The 24361-nt window shown below is 36.2% G+C and overlaps 1 protein-coding gene across 1 annotated transcript; it reads right to left on the reverse strand.

Annotated features, from left to right (window-relative positions):
* Positions 1-1656: 1656 nt before the first annotated feature.
* On the reverse strand, positions 1657-24278 carry aldocb (aldolase C, fructose-bisphosphate, b). The gene is made up of 9 exons (XM_056446268.1): positions 24174-24278; positions 14931-15064; positions 13703-13914; positions 9977-10031; positions 9740-9900; positions 6940-7023; positions 6659-6833; positions 5193-5392; positions 1657-2628 (listed from the first exon to the last, which is right to left on the reverse strand). The coding sequence occupies exons 2-9, from the start codon at positions 15040-15042 to the stop codon at positions 2536-2538; spliced, it is 1092 nt and encodes a 363-aa protein (XP_056302243.1). The 5' UTR covers positions 15043-15064; positions 24174-24278; the 3' UTR covers positions 1657-2535.
* Between the last annotated feature and the right edge of the window lie 83 nt (positions 24279-24361).

A 24361-nucleotide genomic window follows, 5' to 3' on the forward strand; every position in this document is an offset into this window, starting at 1 on the left:
CTGACAACAAATGTTTTTAGGTCATTGTAACTTATTAATCTAATTTAATCAAGTTCTAACTTAATTGTATAAGTTACGCAAGCTGTTTAAAGTCAGTTTAACATTAAACAAGTTCAATGGACTCATAAAGTTAATTTGATTCAGCTTAAAAATTTAGGGCAATCAGGATTTTTTTACAGTGTATGCAAATAATGCAGAGATGCCCAAACTAGGGTCCACGGGCCAAAGTTGGCCCGTGGTCACCTTTTATTTGGCCCACCAGGGAGAACGATGGGGAAGGTTTTAAGATTGTCAATTCAAATTTAATGCAACTCTTTGTTTGTTTTATTGTTAAAAGCTACCAGAAATTATGTTTCAATTAAATATGGTGTAAATTAATCAGATTTAGTTTAAATGTGCATATTGTCACCTGGCAATGCAGAGACTTTGGCGAGAAAATTTAAGTCCAAGGCAGATTCTGGTTGACTAGTATATTCAGCATTGATCTTCACTGTTATAAATGTGATTGTTTTTATTGCAATAAGTTATCATTTTAAAAGTTAATCAATAAGATTTAAAGTGATGTTTTCTATTTGTTTTGAAATATTATGAAAAAAAAAGAAGGAAATTATCCATAACGACTTTAATGTAATATAGTTTGATATATTTACCTTTGGCCTGTGCCTCTCAATGATATTTGGTTTTTGGCCCTTCATACAAAAAAGTTTGGGCAGCCCTGCATTAACAGGATAGTTCACCCAAAAATGAAACGGAAAAGAATTCTACCATAAACTGTGAACAAAATCTTCTTACCCTAAAGTGGTTCCACACCTTTATGAGTTACAGGCTTCTAACTGTAAGGCTTGAAGCTTACGCTGCTATTCTGAACCAATATTCGGAAAAGGAAAGCAGTTGAAGGATGCCGTGTTTAAATCAATTATTAATCTGAATCCATTGTAATTAATCAGACTCCATTAAAGTTGTTATCATTATTGATAAAGAGAATCTCAACGCCTTAAAGCAGGCAAAGTTGTTTATTAAGTTACATGTTTAAATATACAAACAGTAGAATGAAACAAACGAACATACTGTATAAAGAAATTAGCTGTAACATATGCACTGCTGAGCAACAAAGACTTTGTTAGCAACTGAGGCTACGCACCAGTGTGCGGGAGAAGAGTAGAAGCCATTCTCCCAGATCAAGTGAAAACCAACCCCCAAAACCAGCTGAACACGAGAGCAAAGTTGAGGAGATAAAGGGGGGAGAAGAACACTGACATACTCTCCTCAGGATTCAACAATAGTAAACATATCTTATATCGAAATACAATCAATCAATGTTGATTTCACCACTACAACGCTTAAGTCATAAACTGTCAAATGACACCAAACATGACAAAGTTATATGAAGGAAGATCACAAGCAGATTAATTGTGTATGGTGGAAAACACATACTGTAAACAAATGGCAGTGATGTGCATTTAAGCTGTGATGATCTCTGCCACACCTGGAGGACCCATCCCATGCTTAAAATGTCTCATTAGCATAGAAGGAATATATAATATTTTCTCAGCTTACATAACCTATTCAAAAATGTCTTCTTTTGATTTTGGTGTGAATTATCCCTTCAAGAGAGTAGAAGCATGCAAAACTCCAGCAATAACAACAAACAAAGTCTAGGGTTTTACAGTAGTTTTATTGGATTTTTTAAACTATCTGACACACAAAGTGCTTAGGGAACAACATCAAATCACAACATCACATTTTCTCGACAGAGCAGTGAGCGCTCTCCTTCCCCACAAGCTCCACAGTTTGGTCCGCTCCGCCGATCGCAACCAATAGAAGTGATAATTACTGATGTAGCACTGTGTCACAAACACAGGGAGGAGAGGAGGAAGAGCAGGACACACTCAAGCACACAACACAGAGCACGATTTTAAGATAACGCTCCCATTTTCAAACGAATATATTACGTATTTCATGTTAAATTTTACAAACGATAAATCACGCAGCCCAGACAATGGTTTAATATCATATGTGAACACAACACAAAATAATATTCCTCCTCAGAGTCTGCTGTAGTTAATCACTGTTACATATATATTACTCTGTTTTTACTCCCAATATGATAAACTGGTTCTGCTGGCGTACACTGATCCGTATTCACTTCATCCACACACTATTATGAGGCCAAACTGCACTAAAAGGAATGTGAAAAGTCGACTGGTGCCAGAACTGGAATGCAATCAATCATATAAAACCCAAACGGCTGACATATACATGTACATCCAGCTAATGAGTCACTAAAAATACTGTTTCCTTGTTTACAGCATGACGTCATGCCTAGAAGTTTCTGAAAATAAAAATAATCTTTTGCGTACCTTTCTTTTTTCTGTTTAATATATATTTTAAATAGATATATTATGAGACATTTGCAACGGCAACCGTAAAGTACAGAAGACAGCGCAGGCCTGTGATTGGTCGGTGACAGGAGGGGTAGCAGCTGTGCACTATACTATTGGCTGGCGGAGAGCTGAACGCTGGGACGCAGGATGTTCAGTAGGCGTGATTGGCCACGTAAAGCGACTGTCCTGCTGCTCCGCAGGTTCCACTGGAGACGTACTTGCCCTGAGCAGCCAATCCGTTAGCCTGCGGAAACGCGGCAAACGTCAGTTTAACATGTCTGATTCCTCAGTTCAACTCATTATTTACTGTTCAAAACCTGGAACACTGGTTCAGTTTAACAAGGTATTTTTGATCAAATCTGAGATATTTGTCTCACCACTAAAGGTCTATTCACCCATAATGATGACATTTTACAGTGCATCCGGAAAGTATTCATAGTGCTTCACTTTTTACACATTTTTAATGTTACAGCTTTATTCCAAAATGGTTTAAATTTATTTATTTCCTCAAAATTCTACACAAAATACCCCATAATGACAATGTGGGAAAAAACAACATTTTTTTGAAATTGTTGCAAATTTAATAAAAAAAACCCTGAAAAATCACATGTACATAAGTAATCGCAGCCTTTGCCGTGAAGCTCTAAGTTGAGCTCAGGTACATTCTGTTTCCACTGATCATTCTTGAGATGTTTCAGCAGCTTAATTGGAGTTCACCTGTTGTAAATTCAGATGATTGGACATGATTTGAGGCATACACCTGTCTATATAAGGTCCCATGGTTGAAAGTGCATGTCAAAGCACAAACCAAGCATGGCAAAGGAATTGTCTGTAGACCTACATCTAAGTGATCAGGGGCGAAGGGCTTAGGTCAGGTAGGTGATCAATAACCTGATGGTCACTCTGTCTGAGCTCCAGCGTTCTTCTATGGAGAGAATCTTACAGAAGGACAACCATCTGTGCAGCAATCCACCAATCAGGCCTGTATGGTAGAGTGGCCAGACGGAAGCCACACCCTGCCTGGACTTTGCCAAGAGGCATCTCATAAGGACTCTCAGACCACAAGAAACAAAATTCTCTGGTCTGATGAGATTAAAATTGAACTCTTTGGAGTGAATACCAGGCGTTATGTTTGGAGAAAACCAGGCACCGCTCATCACTAGGCTAATACCATCCCGACAGTGAAGAATGGTGGTGGCAGCATCTCACTGTGGGGATGTTTTTCAGCAGCAGAAACTTGAAGACTAGTCAGGATAGAGGGAAAGATGAATGCAGCAATATATAGAGACATCCTGAATGAAAACCTGCTTTAGAGTGCTCTTGCCCTCAGACTGGGGCGACCGTTCATCTTCCAGCAGGACAATGACCCAAAGCACACCGCCAAAATATCAATGGAGTGGCTCCACAACAACTCCTTGTTGAATGTCCTTGAGTGGCCCAGCCAGAGCCCAGACCTAAATCAAACTGAACATCTCTGGAGAGATCTGAAAATGGCTGTACATTGTCGCTTCCCATCCAACCTGATAGAGCTTGAGAGGTACTGCAAAGAGGAATGGGCAAACATTCCCAAAGACAGGTGTGGCAACCTTGTGGCATCATATTCAAAAAGACTTGAGGCTGTAATTGCTGCCAAAGGTGCATCAACAAAGTATTGAGCAAAGGCTGTGAATACTTTTTCACATTGTCATTAAGAGGTATGGTGTGTAAATGAATTGAATCCATTTTGGAATAAGGCTGTAACATTAAAAATGTGTAAAAAGTGAAGCACTATGAATACTTTGCACTGTAAATAATTTGTAAAGAGATCAGAAAATGAATCTACATGAAAAAGTTTCATCCAAGTTTATTGAACATTATTTGATTAACATAATTAATTTAGACTTATTCACATATATACAAATTTACAAAATGTTTTGGATCAACAGATTTTCAAATTGAAAGACAGATACAGCTTAGATTTTATTATAAATATATTTATTTGTGCTCCAAATTTTTGTTTTGGTTTGAAACAAGAAAGGAAACAATAACTGTAGCCCTGAAGAAAGTAATGCAACTGATTCAAGTCTCAATTTTATACTTTTTAAAAAATTTAAATATAAAATAATAATAATAAATAATATTCATTATATATTACATTTTCTATACACACTCAAAGACAGTATTTTTTTATTATTAAATAATAAAATGTTGATTCTTAAATATGTTGTTTTATTACTATTATTATATATTTTTTTTATCTTTGCTACCATGCAAATTGTCTTCATGCTCTGTTTGATGTAAGCATTTGAACGATGCTTTGACAATACATTATTAACAATTGTCAAGTTTTAAATAGAACTTTTATTTGAGAAAAAGAAAGAGATTATCAGCAAAATATGTATGTACTATCCACATCATAAGAAATAGTTACCCAATAAAATTGACCTTATTTTACATAATTTACACTGTAATTATTATAATTAATATTAGAGGTATTGACAGTTTTGGTTTTATTTTTTGCATCTCTCTCTCATTTATTGTAACTTTGATTAATTTGTTGATGTACATATATTCCATATTTTATACTTTGTTAAAATGCTTTAGCAATACTGTAAAAAATGTCATGCCAATAAAGCAACAAACTTGGAGACGGAGAGAGAAAGAGATAAACACATTAAAATATTAAAAGACTACTTTAAAAAAAATCTCGGTTTCAAATAAAAGTTTAGTCATTTGGAACACTTTCTGCATAAAATAACCATATAAGGGGCCATATAGGGTTCACTAGACACAACATTTCATGTAAATAAACAATGCAGTATAACAGACCTCAGCACGCTTGATGAACTCCTCAGTTGCAGCCTTCTCATTGCTCTTGGCTCCACGCCACGCGCCCAGAGCTGAGGCCTGCAAGGCACGCCCATAGGAGAAGGTGAGGGGCCAGGGTTTTGCCAGAGGGCAGGTGTTGATGGAGTTCAGGTTGACGGACGCCTCCTCCTCGCTCTGACCTCCAGAGAGGAAAGTCACTCCTAGAAGATGAAGAATTTAAAAACATTATAGCGACTGACACCTCATTACATACAGTTTACTGATGATAATGCATGAGGTTCGCATTTTTTAACCCCTGATTTTTATTTAAATATTTGTTTTTAATATTAAATAGACAGTTCACCCAACTGGGTACCTATGATGAAAATCAACTTTTGTAAGCTGTTTGGATAGAACTGTGTGTAGGTATTTGGTGTAAATTGTCATATTGGAGTGATAGAAACAATATAAGTCTCTTTTTTGTTTTTTTTTCCTGGCATTAAAATAGGTTGATAGATTTTGAAGCCCGCCGCAACGGGATGTAGGAATGCGTGATGTAGGAATGCGTTTTTCCCGCCCACCGAATTGATTGACAGGTGCCATGTTTCTTTAATAACATGTACACACGTCCACAGAACAGTTTTTTGCAAATAAACTGGGATTAAAATATTTGTTACAACTCTGTGATTTTTATAAGTTTAATAAGAATAAAACGTTTTTAAAACAGCATGTTTATAATAAAGACAGTAAAATCGTTATCTAATTCTTAACCTCTATAATCACCATGACCACATGGTGTCAGTAAACGCTAATATGTATGTGTGTATGTATGTATGTATGTATGTGTGTGTGTGTGCTGCAAACGGCATGTGTGTAAGACTCATCATATAAGAAAGGCTTGGATAAACTCCACCACAAATACATGAAATAAATTTACCTGCTATTTTGACTAATGAGCTGAATTTCAGCTTTGTTCGAGTCTGTCTCTATCACTGACTGCTGTTTATTTGACGTAACGCATGATGAGATGCAGACACACACGAGGGAACGGTGGGTGATGATAAGCAGCTCCAAAAACAAAAAACAATAATTGTAGCCCAACAAATAATTTGAAAAAGATTCAGCTCTATTGGTCTGTTTATTTTAAAATTGCTACGTATATAAATGTATTTAAATTGTATAATTTTTAATCATTATAGAAATATGCATTATATTTTCTATACTCAATCAATGAGAGAAACATTTTTATTATTAAATAATAATATGTTGATTCTTAAATATACTGTTTAATATTACTAGAAAGCAAAAGCACATCTGACTCATGAAAACTATAATAGAAATGCTTGGACCAGAGAAGCAAACTGTGCGGTGGTGGTGGTGGAGGTGTGACTTTACCATGAAACCAGACACCACAATGGAAATCATATCTATAGTGTTGATAGCCGTTTGGCTGTATAAACAAACAAATATCAGGGCCTGACGCTGACCTGATACTGCGGGAGGAACGGTGCGGCGCAGGGCTGTCACTGTTGCCATAGCGATCTCCTCACTGGAGTATTTGGTGGGGCAGGAGTGTCCGGCTGTCACCATGTTGGGTTTCAGAAGAGTTCCCTCCAGATACACGTGATGGTCAGACAGGGCCTTGTAGCAGGCAGCAAGAACCTGGTGATATAAAATAAATAAGAAAGATTAAGTACATAAAACAATCGACCAATAATAATAGCACATCTAATTTAAATGATGTCATTTGAGTTGACTTTTTAAGTACCTTTTCTGTAACATACTGGCAGCGCTTCAAGTCGTGCTCACCGTCAGGTAAAATCTCAGGCTCCACAATGGGCACAATGCCATTCTAAAACAGAAAATGGGCAATAAAACGTCAACAAAAAGCTGATATCCATTAACTAGCTTCAATTCTTTCGAGAGTTCCTTGCCTTTGGAGTTATTTTTGTAACTCGCAGTATAATTTTTATTGATAACTACATAGAAAAGTTCACCCAAAAATCTAAATTAAATTTTTAGTTTCTCATTCCCCAGGCCATCCACTACTTGAGCTGAAGAAAATTAGGGATTTTGGTGAAAAGAATTATAGGAAAAGTTTAAAAAAAGGTAATCCACATGGCCCTTTATGCACGAATAAACGCTGAACATTTGTTGTTAAAAATGAAAGGTTTTGTTATTATCTTTTCCTGAAAAAGGTATTTATTTGTAAATTAATGTAAAATGTTATATGCTGAGCCCTGTCCACTAGCAATAGATTGAAAAAAATCCTGAAATATTTTCATGCAAGACCTAAAATTTGTCTTCAGCAAATGAAAGTCAGCTACTGTCGCTCTTTTTTTTTTTTAGTAATTGTTATGTGCTTTCAACATTAACGTGCTGGAATGTCTGTCTTTGTTTTGGTCATTTAACCTGCCCAATGCCAGTTTAGCCAATTATATTTCAACACCTTACAGCAGTGTTTACCAACCCTGTTCCTGAAGGCACACCAACAGTGCATATTTTGCATGTCTCCCTTATCTGACCCATTAACTTGAGGTTTTGGAGTCACTTCTAATGTCCTGATTCAGGTGTGTTTGATTAGGGAGAGGTTGAAAATGTGTACTGTTGGTGTGCCTTCGGGAACAGGGTTGGGAAACACTGCATTACAGCATGCGTCAGTGACTGAAATGCGACCTCCGGTGGACAGTAGAAGACTCCGAAATGAGACGCAGATTCAGAGTTCCACATGAGGTGGTTATTAATTAGCAAATAATATAAATATATTACAAACGTAAACATTAGGTGAACAGGTTACATTGTAACCCGTGTCCTAATCACACTCTACCTGACGAGATTTGCAGTGATAAGCAATTTGGTTGTTTGGATCAAACGAAACATGACATTCAGAAGCACAGAATATGCACTCACTGGTAAGGTTTATAATCTAATTAATACATATTAAACCTCTTTAACAACATTATGCACATTCTGAATGATAGATATTGGTTAACATGGCTTGCACTGAGTTCTAAAGTTCAATTTCAAACGGTTTATTTTATTTTCAAGATCTGAGGTGAACTATCTGCTGCTGCTTTCAGTAGTATGGCAATAAATGTCATGTAAAACGGCATTCAAACTCACATTATTAACACTGAATAAAGCACATGAGGTGTACCTGAGGTGATCATTGTTATTTTGTCAGCAGTGAGAAATGGAAGCAGTTTGTAATATATAAACTTCAGGTGGACAAAGGTTGGTTAAGACAAAAACCGAGAAATATTTCTTCTATCGTGTACCATTGCTTTTAATAACAAAACAGTTCAAATCAGACTTTTAGGTTCGATAATCAGGCTCATTCACATCAATCTGGCAACCTGTGCTTATGTGTGTTTTGATCCAGGAGTGCAATACCTAGTTCAACCACTGGGTGTCAAACTTACATACTGCACATTTAAATACTTATATTTAGCTTTAACCATGGGCGATGCTGTAGCCCCCCTATATTTCTACTCAGCCCCCCTAAAACTTTTGTGATTAGCTCATAAACTGTACACTAATTGTCTCAGTCCCCTTTAAATTTGGTATGAAAACAGCGGAAGGATTCGGCTCCTTCCCGTCTTTGGTTTTTCATTTGATCAGCAAAGCACAGCTGTGCAGAGTGAAAGAACAAGGTGTGTGTTTATAGATAGATTACGATAGTACTTAGGCCAAAAAACCTGCTTATTTGCAGTTCTTTGCTATAGATACACTTGTATCACTTGTACCCCAATGTCATGGAGGAGCCATCGGGTTTCCCCATCTACTGTTTCACCTCATAATCAAAGCTGTTTCCTTGAAAAAGTAGCTAATAGAACATTTCGCTATTTTAATTTCAAAATTAACTATCAATATAAAACAAGTTTTGTGTTAGTGCATGTGGCATTAATTATACTATACAGTCTTGCACAGAAAGGATTAAAAACAGTGACAGAACCACTTAGTGAATGTACTCATTTTAACAGTCAGTTACTGACAGAGATATGTCTTGTATTTGTATATTGTAAAAATCGTATTTATTATTGTAATTCAGATCATGAAATATGTGAATTAGCCTGTAGGTTTAAAAATACATATTTAAATTTGCCATTTAATTAGAAAAGCGGCAGGTTTATTTATTTAATACATGAAAATAAAAAATGTACTTAAATATAGAAAGTGTTTTTTACTACGGTAAACAGGTGTGTTGAGCCTATTTGGTTTATTCAGAAATGAAATGGCTATCTTTGGCTATTTTTACCATATTAAACATTTGAACTTTTATTGATTTCTTACTATTAAATTACTACTTATAAATGTAATATTAAGCTATAATATTAAGCTGTAATATTATTTATTTATTTATTTATTTTTTACCTCAGGAGCTGAGCCCCCCTAAAATAAAAATCCTAAAATCGCCCCTGGCTTTAACTACTTTTTATATCAATTTTAGTCCAAGTATCAAATAAAATATTTTCTATAAGCTTCATCATAACAATTAAGATGATAATTTGTTATTGTTTTCAGCCAACAAGACGAACACAAAGAGCAGCAGGACTTGAGGTTCTGACCTGCTGGCAGATGCTGGCGTAACGGGCCAGGACGTTAGCGTTCTCCATGATGGCTAACTCTGAAGGAGTGGTGTCGCTGATCTTCAGCACGGAGCGCCACTTGGCAAAGTCTGCGCCGTCTTTCTTATACTGGGCACATCTTTCTGACAGGCCATCCAGCCCTAAAGACGTACAGATTTCCCATTAATAAAACATCATCACAGGCATCAAACATAATGGCAGTGACTGTGAGCTCACCCTGTGTTGTGGTCTCTCCGTTTGTTCCAGCCAGAGGAACGACACCTTTGTCAACCTGTAAAAGAGCACAACCTGCTGTTATTTTCATTACCAAAAGAATAAAATGTAGAAACAATGCTTCATTCATCTAAAGTTGAAGTCAGAATTATTAGCCCCCCTGAACTATTAGCCCCCGTTTATTTTTTTCCCCAATTTCTGTTTAACGGAGAGAAGATTTCCGAGAACACATCTGTAAACATAATAGTTTTAATAACTCATCTCTAATAACTGATTTATTTTATCTTTGCCATGATGACAGTAAATAATATTTGACTAGAAATTTTTCAAGACACTACTAGACAGCTTAAAGTGACATTTTGGCTTTTATTCTAGCCAAAATAAAACAAGACTTTCTCCAGAAGAAAAAAATATTATCAGACATACTGTGAAAATTTCCTTGCTCTGTTAAACATAATTTGGGAAATATTTAAAAAAGAAAAAAAGAAATAAATAAATCAAAGGGGGGCTAATAATTCTGACTTCAACTGTGTACATTATACATGAAAATCAAGTATGATTTGGTAGAATATTTCAAACATAGATTTACACTTGTAACTTGAGGCTTCAAACTGCTAAAAATATTTTCTACAAATTACCAACCTCGTCCTGATAATCTTATCATGATTCTTTGCCTACTGTGTGTGTTTTCCTCTCAGAAACTTTGGCTGCATCCAAAAATCGCAAACTTCCATACTATATAGTATGCTAAAAAGTTCCATGCACTACTGATTGGGATGGCGGACATGAAACTGACATTTCAACACAGAGCGCAAGTGTTTTGAAACACTGCACCAAATCTGCATTTGACTGAAAGGGTAAAAAAAAAAGTAGCCTAGTGGAGCATGCATGTGCACAATGCTACTGTGCTGAAAATGGCCCAGGTTCGATTCCCGACTTGTACAAATACTCTGAAATTGTGATTTGATGTATTTTAATAATGTTACTTTTTATGACCAAAACAAAACATATTTATTCACAAAGTGTTTATTCGGATGTCAGACCAGTGTCAAAACAAAATAGGTTACAAGAACAGAGCATTTAAAAACTATATGTGTCTATAGCTGCATTGCTTTGGATTCGAACCCATTATCTATGCATGCTAGTCAGGTACTAAAACCTGGTTTATCCTTCTGCATCGGGTGATCGGCGTGACCCAGTGCAATGCAATGAGCTGTGCATTTATACTTCTGTGCGCTGTGTGTGTTGCTCTGCAATAACACTTCAGAAATGCTAGTTGGCAGTAGGTGTTTATGTTTGTATATCGCAAATTTTAAGGCTTGCAGACGTGCAACAACTTCAATCATAAAGTAAGCACAAAACAATAGTCTCAATCCGGAGCTCCTTCCTGGGGCTCCACACTTGTAAACACTCGCTGCGCTGAGGTACACGTGTGCTTGACGTAGAAGTATAAATTACCCTTTACACTGCTTCACTAAATCACTTGAAGCTTCGACAATACAACGTGGGGTTTAATACCTCAAATCACGTAATGTTTCTTTGCTAAAGCTGTTCCAGAGCAATAAATAAAAATGACCACTAGGTGTCACTGTAGAAATGGGTTTGAAACGCTTCGAAGCTTCGACACATTTGCTTCGACAATTTCAGTGTTTCCTGAAGCCTCGCTTTGCCCACCACTAAGTACTGACATACTTACTATATAGATCAGGGCTATTCAGTTAGTTTGTCATGGGGGTCAGTTCATGAAAAGGATTCCTTTTGAGGGGCCGGAAAGATATGACTTGCAATATAAGTGATGACACAACAACAATGTAAGAGCCCATATGCTGTATTTTTGCTCCTTAAGACACCCACGTTGGCTTTTTCTACATTAAAACGTTAATATGTTGTATTTTGAAACTACATAACAACACTGCATTGTACAATGTGGCTTTTTTTACAAACATATTCAACGTTGTAATTTGAAGCACAACAAAATCAGTGTATTGCTCAAGTAGGTTTCTTTTACATTCAAGCACATTCATGTGTTATGTTTTTTTTTTTAAGATTTATTTTTGGCCTTTTTAAATGGATAGGACAGTATTTTAGACAGGAAACAAAGTGGGAGAGAGAGAGTGGGTAGGTAGGGGAAATGTCCTCAAGCCGGGATTTGAACTTGGGACGCCCTGAAGTGCTACTGCACCATATGCTAGCGCGCTAACCACTAGGCTGTTGCACCGACATGTTATGTTTGGAACTGCATAACAATTAGGGATGCAACGATTATAGATTTTGGTTGTACGACAATAGTCTGAAGAATAATCATGGTTTTATGGTTATCATGATTATTATTATTTAATAAATTCAAAATACTACTAGTTTAGAAAATCACAAGAAAACTGCTTATATTTTAAAGTGTAGTTTATTGCTGCCCAGTAACCAAATACAGCACAAAATATTAATAAAAACAAACAATAGTCCATTTCTCTCTTTGGACGTAAAAATAAATGAAAAAGTTTTTGATTTAAATATGAGTGATAATTTTACAAAGAAAATAAATGACAGAACAATAAATAAATAAATAAAAATAAGAATAAATAAAAAAATAGTATTTGTCTAATATTCATTTAAGCTATATATTAGCATAAGAATTTATTTATTATTATTATCTGCGTTTGTACATGCATAATCATTTTAAATCAATAGTAATAATTTGTCTAACATATCTTTTTTACATTGCATTTAAAGCCACGCACAACTCACCACTCACCACTACAGCATGAGATATTTTCTACTGTGTGCGTCTGGAGGGCGCGAGTGCATCGGTCCGCTTGCGAGCTGCGTGAGCACCGCTCCCAATATGCGCACGTCTCCATTGGAAATAATGAATTTGCGTGCGGAAAAGACGTAATATGTGAACGGCCTGCTGCTATAGTTAATCCAATGCGCGTGCGTATTAGCCTCGGTATAAGCGCTGAGCTTTAAACTAGCACACAGTTAGCATAACTTTGTTTAGTTGCAGCAGTTTTGTTCCTTGGCGTTGAGAAGCCTTTACGATTAATTAACCGTAATGAATTAAAGCGAGTAGTGAAATCGGCTAATCATTGGATCCCTATTAAAGGCGCATTGTACAAAAGGCCCTTTCTACAAATATATCCAAATGTTTTCAGCCGCCCGCGCCACTTAATGTAACTTGACCCACACTCTGCACAGCCTTCACCTGCAGGTCGTGCTGTATTGAATAGACGCACGTCACTTCATAACTATAGCGGTCGTTTTTCGACTGAACTAGGCTACATTTATTTTTGATGTCTTGGTCACACTATTTGGAGGGCCGGAATAAATCCCCTCGGGGGCCGGGTTCGGTCTGCGGGCTGCCAATTGAATAGCTCTGATATAGATCATACTTTTTTCTAGCGGCTGTGTGGTAAATTCAAATGTAGTACCTACTCAAGTAGTAGGTGATCTCAGATGTAGCCTATACAAACATTTCTTGATTGTGAACAGGTGTGCCAGTAATTAGGCCTGGGTGTGGCTAGTGAAATTTAACTCAGGTGTGAAAAAACAGAGTTAAGTTAAAAAAATTACTTTCACACAGGGCTATGTAATTTTGTTTTCCTTTAAATTAATAATAAAAACCATGATTGATGGTCTGAAACATTAAAGTGTACATAAAAGTTTGCTGTGCCACATTAAAAGACAAACAGTTAGAGGTGAACTAAACAAAAATGAGTGAGACGCTTGCTGTACCTTGATTCCCACAACAATGCCCCTGTCCTTGATCAGCTGGGCGAAGTTTGTGCCGTCATCAGCGTTCTGATAGAGGGTCTCGTGGAAGAAAATGACACCACCGATGCACTTGTCAATGCGCTCGTCGGCTGAGAAAAGGATCTGACGGTAAAGACGGCGATTCTCCTCTGTGTTCTCCACTCCGATTGGGTTCAGGCGCTTGGCCATGCTACCTGTACACACGCAGACATTCATTTCAGTGTGTTAGAGACACCGGCAGAAAGTTGTAGTGAGGAAATTTCTCTCGTGGTAAATTGAGATGGTTCATTAGTGCTATATGCGGTATTCCCACAAACAATGTTGGGGATGTTTTGATCCACTCTGGGAAGATTATGAGGCTTAATTTGCCCACAACTTTCTCTGTGTTTCAGAAAATGGAATGATTTTTGGTCACAAATCTTATTTTGACACATATTTTGGGAAATAACAAATTAAAAACACTATGGAGAAATTGACTACCCTTTCGCTATGTTGGTGGCTATTTTTGCCCCATTGACTTCCATTATAATGACATTTTTGATTGCAAAGCGATGGCACCATATTATTATGCTTTCTTGATTATCGATGGTTTTTCCAGTTGGGAATAGGTTAAATTAGCTATTTTTAATGTTGATCATCAGTTGCAGTGCAAAAAAGCTTTTGGCTTTTATGTGGAGTATTGTGTGTGTTTGTGTGTGTGTGTGTGTGTGTGTGTGTGCGCGCATGCAAGAGAAAGCTTTGCACACTTGCCTTTATATGTCTGAGTAAACCAAAATAAGCAGCTCCTCTCTCAGAACAGTCAGTGTATAAATGAACTCCATATAAAAGCCAAAAACTGAAGTGTTAATGCTGCCAACTGATGATCAACTCTGAAAGTGACACATTTTACCTCCTCCCAACAGGGAAAACCACCAACAATCAAGAATGCATGATTGTATGCTGCCATGGCTTTTCAATCAAAGAATGTTTTTTTATAATGGAAGTCAATGGGACAAAAACAGCCACCAACATAATGAAAGGGTAGTCAATTTGAACAGTACACAAGGGTTAAATGACATTTAGGCATGTTTTAAAACATAATCACTTATTGTAAACACAACAGCCCTAGCAGAAAGGGTTTAGAGCGTATTTAGTGTTCAAAGAACACAGAAGATGAGCATGAGCAGGAATAAATAACGTGTTGATCAAAGATTTTGAAGGTGTCTCATACCTGTGGACTCATCTGCAGCGAGGATGCCCTTCCCTGGAGCGACGATACGCTGAGCGATGTCCTGCAGCTCCTTCTTCTGCTCGGCAGTGAGTGCGGGATACTGGTGCGTCATGATGTCAGCGGCTCAAAGCAATCTGCAAAAAAAGGAAACACCACCATCATCCATCTCACCAACATGACTAGGGCTGCACAATATATCCTTTCAGCATCGATATTGCAACGTGCGCATCTGCAATAGTCACATTGAAGGATCTGCAATGTCAAGGCATCATTGAAAACACACTTGACTATAAAAGTTAACAAAAAGCTTATTGTGTTTATGTGATTTTAAAGGCCTTTGATTGTTCAGGCACAACAAATTATAATGTTTGTAACTTTAAGAAAGATTAATTGTATTTAAGCATTTATACGCAATGTTGTTGATACAAATTTTACATTTGATTGTTTAATTAGTGTACCTGAATATTGCTAGACTCCCAGAAAACAATGTATTGTTGTCTTTTACTGTTTATATCATGTTTGTGATTGCTTTATTATATTTTATGCAGATGCACTATAAAGTCATCTTAATCCATGTCAAATTATAAATTCTTTGCAAATAGGGCTATTCAATCAGGTGAACTTATATTAAACAATCGCAATATATATATTGCTGAAAAATAAAATAACACAATGTCAGTTTTTTTACAATACTGTGAAGCTCTACCAGCAACTTCACTCAATTATGTCTCTTATGTCAATTATGTATCTTAACACACTCACACACATTATATATTACACACCATTGAAGACAGAATTATTATGCTCATCAAGTTGGACCAGCAAAAATGGATAAATAGATGGGTGATTGAGCTGTGAGCACCACAAAGTTGGTGGAAAGACACAGAAATTTATTGAATGATATAGGTATTTTCTAGCCATTGAGTGTATATCAGGCACATTATGCGACTGAACAAGTGCACTTGATCATCTCTAGTATGGTTTGGACACCACTTCTATGGACTGCCTCTCCAACAGTGCCCCTTTTATGGTATAAGGGCCATTTCAAGAGTTCAAACTTAGATATGCTTGCTATTAATAGCAGGTTTGGAATTCTGTCCCAGGAGAGTACCCTGAGCTCGGAGATAATTGAGCCCAAGGCTCCCACCTCGTCAATAAGCATATAAAGGGGGTCCGAGATCAGGTAGGTTTTGAGAGCTCTCCTTAAAAAAGGGAGGAAAAGGAGGAGATGGGGTGGAAGGAGGGATTCTTCCAAAACGAAGATAATGCAATAGGGCAAAATCTGTCTATTTATTGTGAGCTTGGATCAATCTGATTGAATTATTACTGATTATGGATGAGAAACCAGCTGTGCTCAATAATATTAGTGCTCCTCTCGAAATTAGTTTATGAAACTTCAGTTCAAACACAGTTTTAAACGCTGATGTCAGAGGAAGTTATCAAAATAGATAACATTTGACGATTACATCAATTACATCCCACCACCAGTAGGTGGCTGTTAAATGTGAAAAAGCAAACTGTTAAAAACACATCTAACATTAATTAATTAATTAATTCATTTATTCAAGAGATTAGTTCAAAAACACTGATTCATCCAGTGATGAAACAAGTCATTGATTCATTCAAACAAACTGATATAAAACAAACTAATATACATTTAAAAAAGGACAACATTTTGTCATCAATAACTAAATGTGACACTGGACCACAAAACCAGTCATAAGAGAAAATAAAATGATAAAGTTCTTAGCAATGCATATTACTAATAAAAAAATTATATATATATTTTTTATTACATTAATGGTAGGAAATGCCAAAATATATTCATGAACTTTTGCTTAATTTTGTGATGATTTTTTGGCATACAATCTAATTGAAAATTCTGAATCACACAAGGTATGGCTGACTATTCCTACAAATGTACCCACACAAACTAAGATGGATATATTAAGGTTTTGTGGTCCAGGGTCAGATACACTACAGCTCTAGACTTGGGAATCAGTTGCTAACTTGTATGAGAATCTGGCTTTGCTCCCAGCAGCTCTAAAACAGTCTTTTTACCAAAGAAAGTCACACAAAAACAGCCCACCGTCTCCTGGAAACATCCAGGAGTGCTGGCCACGAATAAACAAACCTGCGTGGCCCATTATTCACAGCATCTAAAAGGGTTTGATTAATATTCCTGCCCACTTTCCTTCACAGCTCTTCAGTGTGGCTGAACGGCCTCCATAACAACATGACTGAAGCTAGCAGAGTGTTTTCTGCTGCTGTTATATAATCACACTCCTCTAATCTCTGCTGTCAATTCCCATTAGACACGGCCCACTGTCTGAGGCTACATCTTTTCAGAATGCTGGGTTTGCACAGCATTTCATTTAAAGGGCACTTTAGCGTACATGAAATTTTTTTTATATACTTAGTGCTATTTTAGTCACCACTTTTAACACACGTTTGTTGTTTAACCAGTTGAATTATTTTGTTTTCCATTTTGGCTTCAGTTATTTTAACACTAAGCTAAACTAAGTTAAATTGGAAGCATGTATTTTTAATAGGGGTGTAATGGATAACGGTTGATTAGATTAATCCCAAATTTGTAACGATCACAGAGAGATCGCCTCTTGCATCAATCAAATCATATGTATGAAAGCATTCAAGCTTTCCTGTAAAATATAATGATGGCGGAAGAAGTTGTGGTAGGTTATTCGGGTTGTGGTGGTGGGTTTCTGTCACTACTTGTTTAGCCTGCAATAATGCATTCAGTGTAAGCTGCATGATTGATCATTAGAAGATCGGGATCTCAACAACCACACAACATAAATGATAAATGATGGTGATTTGCATATGTTTATTAATCCTTCGAAATCACTGCATTCAAATGTGTGTTTGAAAAACACAAAAATCAAGAAAGAGTTTCAGGCTTTAGTCTTCAGATAATAACACAAAAGTACTGGGATAACAGTTTATAGTTTAGATATAACCACTGATGTTTATGATAAAAATTAACTCATATTAATTTCATAATGAAAGTTGTAGGCAGCAATTACATTATTTAACCAAAAGGTGGCGACAACCAAAATCAAAAATATGCTACTGAATAATTCTTTAAAATTATCCATCTAGCAATGAAACATGACGGTTTATGAGTGAGTAACTGAATAATTTATTGAAAAGGAGACTAAAAATAAATATGGGTTGTACAAACTATAATGTTAGATTTCTACATTTAGCGTTATCAGCAACAGTAGTGGTAACTACTTTTTTACTATTTATTTTTATTCAGCTGATTATTTCTTCATTTTATTTTTAATAAAATTACTGGTTCTCTGTTCTGTTTGTTAAATCCAAAAGTGTCTTGCAGTACTGTTTTTGTAATAAATGGAAAGCAGATCACATTTGTCTCCTCCCCTTTTTGGTTGTTCCGAAAAATGGTCCAATCCATGACTAAAAAAACCCATAATGTGATCCAAACCGTGAGAGTTGCTAACGTGATGCAACAACCGTGAAAGTTTTAAAGTTAAGCATATTTTATTTCAGCGAATGCATTTTTATGACAGTGGACGGACTTTAGTTAAACCCTGATTAAGGCAGAATTCAAAATAATAAAATTATTATTATTGTGACATTTACTACTACTACTATTATTAATAACAAAAATGAATCCTAAAGTGTTTTTGACTCTCCTAAGTAGAACTGCATTACACCTTTATATTTAAATTTAGAGTTTCTTATTTATTAAATATAACGTCTACTGAAACAGCAGATATTGAAAAATATGCTAAAAGTTTAAGTTTGAAAACATTTCTCTTTCAATGTTTGTTCATTCATTGCACTTCTTGGCTCTCCCATCCCTGTGAATAATGCAGAGCTGAAACCAGCACAAACCGGCTGCTCTGTTTAGATATAAATCACAGTTGGATGTGTGGTGACCCTAAACAGACCAGTTCATGCACTGAATCCATTAAATAATACAAAAAAAATATTTGTATTCTGAATTTTTGCACTGTAATGAATACATTACCAACATTTATCTAGGATAGGTGTTTATTTAGTAAACAAATCTGTTGCTTTTGAAGCAGCTGTTGTACCTCTAAATCCTTGCTAGTCAATGGTTTTTCTGACAGTATTGCTAAAGTTACGTCTCTGTGAATGAATGAGGCTTGATGGAAGTTTCCACAGCGTAAGACTGCTCACTGAATTCATCACACAATTCCAGAGATTTGCTAGGGATGTGTTATGGCACGTCCTTTCATTCCTGAGTCGTCAGTGACTGGTTTAACTATGAGAAATGCTAATGCTAACACTGTCTTCACTCACAATCTATGAGTCTTTAGTGGTTGCCTTTGTCATGAGCAATGCTAAAGCTAACTCTGGCTTCACTCACTTTGTGGGATTCTTCAATGACTGGCTTTACTTTGAGCAATGCTAAAGCTAACACAGTCTTCATTGACAATGTGTTGCAAACAAAAGGCAAAGAGAGGTCATTCTGATGAATGACCACAATCAATGTCCCTCGATGGAGAGGTGTCTGTCCACTGGGACTAATTCAAACTGATCTCCATATTCAATTTGCTCACAATCTCACATAGAACAAAGACAAATCCTTTTGTGCATTAAATGTCATTAGTTGAAAGGCAACAAACACACTTTGGGCTCTATTTTAACGATCTAAGTCTAAAGTGCATTGCGCAAAAGCATTATGTGCATATCCAAATTTACCGTTGCTATTTTAAAGACTGAAAAATATGCTCCGGTCTAACAGGGTTGCGCTTATTTTCTTAATGAGTTATGGGTGTTTTTTGAGCATATAACGTGCATTAAACCAATCAGAATCTCATCTCTTATTCCCTTTAAGGGTCAGTCGTGTCACACCATGGCACATGTGCTGTTTACATGGCGGACTTTGTAAGTGGAAAAACTGAATGGAAAAACTTAATGCTTCACTAGCGAGAAAACAGAAGGATAAAGAACAAACCTCCTCCATTCAGTCTCTTTACTTTTACTCTTTACTTTACTCCTTTACTTTCATGGATAAGGAAATGGTGTTGTACTCACTCCACCGAAGATATTCATTAGCCTACATATTTAATTTCATTTGTTACGCACAAAGATTTGTTTCAAAATGGTTTCTAAATTCAGTTCTAATTTCCAGCAAACAAATAAATGAACAATAATAACGAAGTGCGGTCAAAAAAGTGAGTTCTATCCAAACACCCGTGCAATGCTTATGCCCCATATGGTGATGCATGCGTCTCCAAAACCCGACAGGTGGACAAATCTAAACTTGTTTTTATTAAATCAAATATAAATATGCATATAATAAACAATACTGCGAATAATAATACAATTATGTGTATTGCTATATATCCTGTGTGTACTAAGCAATGTGTAAGCGCGTGGACCTGCATAACTAACTCGATCTGCGCTGGACTTTAGACCAGCTTTTAGATGGTTAATGGCACAGTCTATTTAAGTTCAACGCACCAATAATGTGCCTTAACACACCTCCTTTATAAACCAACACACCCATGAGTCCACAAAGTGTTGTAAATGGATTTTCTATTTAAACAACATGGTGCAAAACGTGAAAATTACAGTTGTGCTGGTCTGAAAATAGCAACAAATCATGCCAAACACGTCTTGCACCTTATTGCTCCAGGTGTGTGATAGGGCCCATGGTGTTTTTCATTAAGCCAATCATAAATGAATGGCTTTTAAAACAGATGTAAACATTTTGATATCTAAAACATTGAGCATTTACCACTTCTAGATGGAGTCAAAAATACATTTAATTGCACTGCTTTTATATTGTAAGAACTGTCTGATATCACCAAACATATGGTCAGTATGGGATATGTTTTGAGAACATGCACCAAAACAAGGTATTCATGCTGGTGTTAAGACATTTATGATCTTTTTCATTCATTTGGTTTCCCTCGTAAGCCACATGTTCATACAGTAGTGCTTTTGCATAACACTGAAAAATCCAGTGAATGAAATGATGAAATATAAAGGATCTTGACTAACCACAAGCAAACTATTCTTCACAACAGGTCAATATATCAATTATGTGTGTAAGAAATTAGTCTGCCTCGACCCAACTTCCACTCTAAATGGTGAATTGATGCTCATTTCCCAAAAAGGCTGAATTATGAAAGAAAATAGAAGTCAACAGTTTGTTGTCTCTGCATTGTTTGAGGTGACTACATCTTGACCAAACGGTAACAATTGTAGAATGGGATGGGTGTGGAGCAGAGAGAACCATGTCATCAATGGTGTTGAAACTGCATTAACATAGAGAGATATGGTGAAGAGCTGGGTCAACAGCCAAGGAGCAACTTTATTAACATGAAGACAAGTCTAAAGGCAACATCTAAAAGAGTATAAAGGTTTGAGTTTAAAAATGTTCGGGGTTCATTCTGAGTCTGGTAAACCCAAGGTACTGCCATGTATTTTGATATTGCTTTGCTGAATAAACATCTTCATTGAGACTTCTACGTTGTCCTCATTTTTTCTTACATGTGTTAACACATAATTTAATTTAATAATTGAAAATTGACCTATATATTAATTACAATAATTGCCATTCATTATTTGTCATTGGCATTTATATGTGATTTAAAATTATTTTCTTACTTGTATCCTACACTGTCCTGTATACACTAATGGGAACAGGGTGGAGTTTTATATATTATTTAGACTGCTTGCCAGTGTAGCATACTTTACTGTGGTATTTCATAGTCAACTGCAAGCTCTGAGTCCATTGAGAATGGTATTCGCTTGTCATTTATAAAGCTCAGTCAGTGTTTCTAAACCAACTGAATACATTTTGATGAGTCATGGTGACACTATTTAGACATTTCTAAACAATGTACACTCTTAATACCTAACTGTCTCCAAACAAATCACACACTAACCAAATTAATGGCTATGAGGCATCAATCTGCAGTGGTGCTTAAATATATGAGCTAATAATAGCATGATGAAAAAGCTATAATCAGTTATTGAGCCAGAAGAACAAACCCCTTTCCAGTCCCTGCTGTCCCTTTTACCCCTGCATATACAATGCAGAATGACTTTGATTATTTCTTTGTTGAAATTAATGTTTGCAACCTTTAGTTGAACTGTAAAGGAAGACAATTATATAACACCTAATTTAATCAATCTGTATATCAATTAAAAAGATCAAGATTATGAGTCGCTGCCCATTTGTCATTGATCTTTCTTGAGGAAGCATCTTTCCCATTGATTTTCTCCATTTCGCTAACTGGAATTGATTGGTGGTTTGATTGGTGGAGGACTGTGTGTCTATATTTTGACATGATAAAAAGGACTACAATATAAAACTATTGACAACAATAATAATAGTAATAGTAACCATAATAATAATAATAATAAATGCGAACTTGATGATTGAAAATTAAGCTGGTATCAATTTATATGCTTTAATGAAACCCATTATTTTATTCATTTTGTTTAATAACAGAATTTGTGCTTTTAAAAATACATTTCCCATAATGCTGTATAGGAAACCCCACCAATTAGAAAGGTGCAGCAAGCAAAGTTGGAAATAAAGATACCTGTAGCCACACCCAGTCTCCCAATTCACCACAAATAATGTAAGACGACACACTAAAAATGAATGAAATATATGAACAGATATACATATTTTGCAATAAACTGATACATTAAAAAGGCTGTCTCCACAACCACCATCTTTAATTGAACTCTTCATTCTTTCCCCTATTAAAGTCATAAAGCACGTCGTCTTTTACCACAGTCTTCATGCTGTTTTTTAAACAGTTCTTTGCTTCAATATAATGTATGTAATATTTAGATTTTATTATCTATTACTGGTTGGTTTGGTTAATGGCTAATGCTAGAAAAAAATCTCCATAAGAAAAATGAATGGGGAAAATGGGTGGGCACCAATGCACTATATTAAACTATTAATTAATTTCCAATAAAAACACTCTTAAAATCACTTTCTCGATGGAGACAAGTAACTAATGTATAAAACTTGACATCAACAGCCCTACAAACGTCATATTATCTTCAAAAATATATTATTTTGCATTGGAAAATGTAACGACCGAAAAAATACACACTAGAGAAGGTCAAATGAGCAAAGTAACCAATTTAGAGGACTGTACATCCTGGGCTTAGTCTTCATCATCAGCTTAGTTCGTTTAACCTTGAACAACACTACACGCGCATGTACCTGCGGTGTCCTGAGTGAGGAGAGACACCATCTTCAGCACGTCTACACGACGCAACAGGAAGATGATGATGATGATGGTCAGCGCGTGATTCAGTAGAAACCTTATTCCACGTTATGACGCAACGCGAGCGAGCGTTCTTGTTGCGTCGCGCTAGCAATTAGAAGTAGGATGTAAACGCGACCGACGGGGACATTTGGCATAAAAACACAGTAGGACACGCCTTCATTTAGATGTGCGTCATTTTAATATGATTTCCGAGCATCCTGCGACGTTGTCAGGATGCACTTTAAACCTTTAAAGAGCACAATATTAGCACATCTCAGCTAGGCTAAAGCTATAACGTTAGTGATGTAGGAAATGCCTACGTGCGGATCAGCCACACTCCCTTCAGTAGACATCTGCCGCATCCGAGATGCTGTATCGATGTCCATTGATGCCTATGTGGCCGTTATTAGCATTTTTAGTGAAGTAAACAGTGTAACAATGGATTTGGCTTGTCAGTTTGCTGTTAGCCTTTTTCTAAGCATACGGAAGAGAGAGAGAGAGAGAGAGAGAGGATGAAGATGATGATGTAATGAGTCTTCAACCCTACTCAGGGTGACATTGAATGTCATGAATGTCAACATTATGATGTTTATCTATTTATGTAAGAGCTTTTTAAATGTATAAACCTTAAATATTAACAATTTACACAGAAATTACGAAACTAGAGTATGTTTATGTTTTGAATATGTCTGATGTAAACACTTCTTTAAGTATTAATCAGTAGACTGTGATGGAGGCCTAATCAGACAACCACCTGTCGGATGATTCGTATTAACTTTGATATTTAATATCTGGCTAATAACGTTTGTTTCACAACTAAAACTTCAATCAATAAATACAAATTTAAACGAATTAAAAAAAATTAACATCATTTTATTGATTGTTTACAAAACAGCGAAATGACATGTCATTCAAACTAAGCTACAATATTCATATAAGTGTGTATATTTAGTTATAAACTAACAATTCAATAGCTTACCTGCTTAGAAGAGAGAGATGTGAAAGCTGCACTGCTGTCGAAAGCCCTCCGTTACAATGCCGCAACGCAACGTGACCGCTTAGAAAAATCAACCCACATATGGGGCGTGGCTTTGGTCACGACCTTCTTGTAATAATGTTGAATATTCATGAATCTTTAAAGTGACCTGGCTCGAGTCGAGCGTCACC

The sequence above is a fragment of the Danio aesculapii genome, chromosome 21, assembly GCF_903798145.1.
Source record: "Danio aesculapii chromosome 21, fDanAes4.1, whole genome shotgun sequence".
Lineage (NCBI taxonomy): Eukaryota > Metazoa > Chordata > Actinopteri > Cypriniformes > Danionidae > Danio > Danio aesculapii.

Coding starts and splice junctions, on each gene's coding strand:
- aldocb (XM_056446268.1), bottom strand. CDS start 15,042: ATGACGCACCAGTATCCCGCACTCACTGCCGAGCAGAAGAAGGAGCTG. Junction 7,024..9,739: donor ACGCCAGCATCTGCCAGCAG/GTCAGAACCTCA, acceptor TTTCTGTTTTAG/AATGGCATTGTGCCCATTGT. Junction 6,834..6,939: donor GCCAGTATGTTACAGAAAAG/GTACTTAAAAAG, acceptor TTATATCACCAG/GTTCTTGCTGCCTGCTACAA.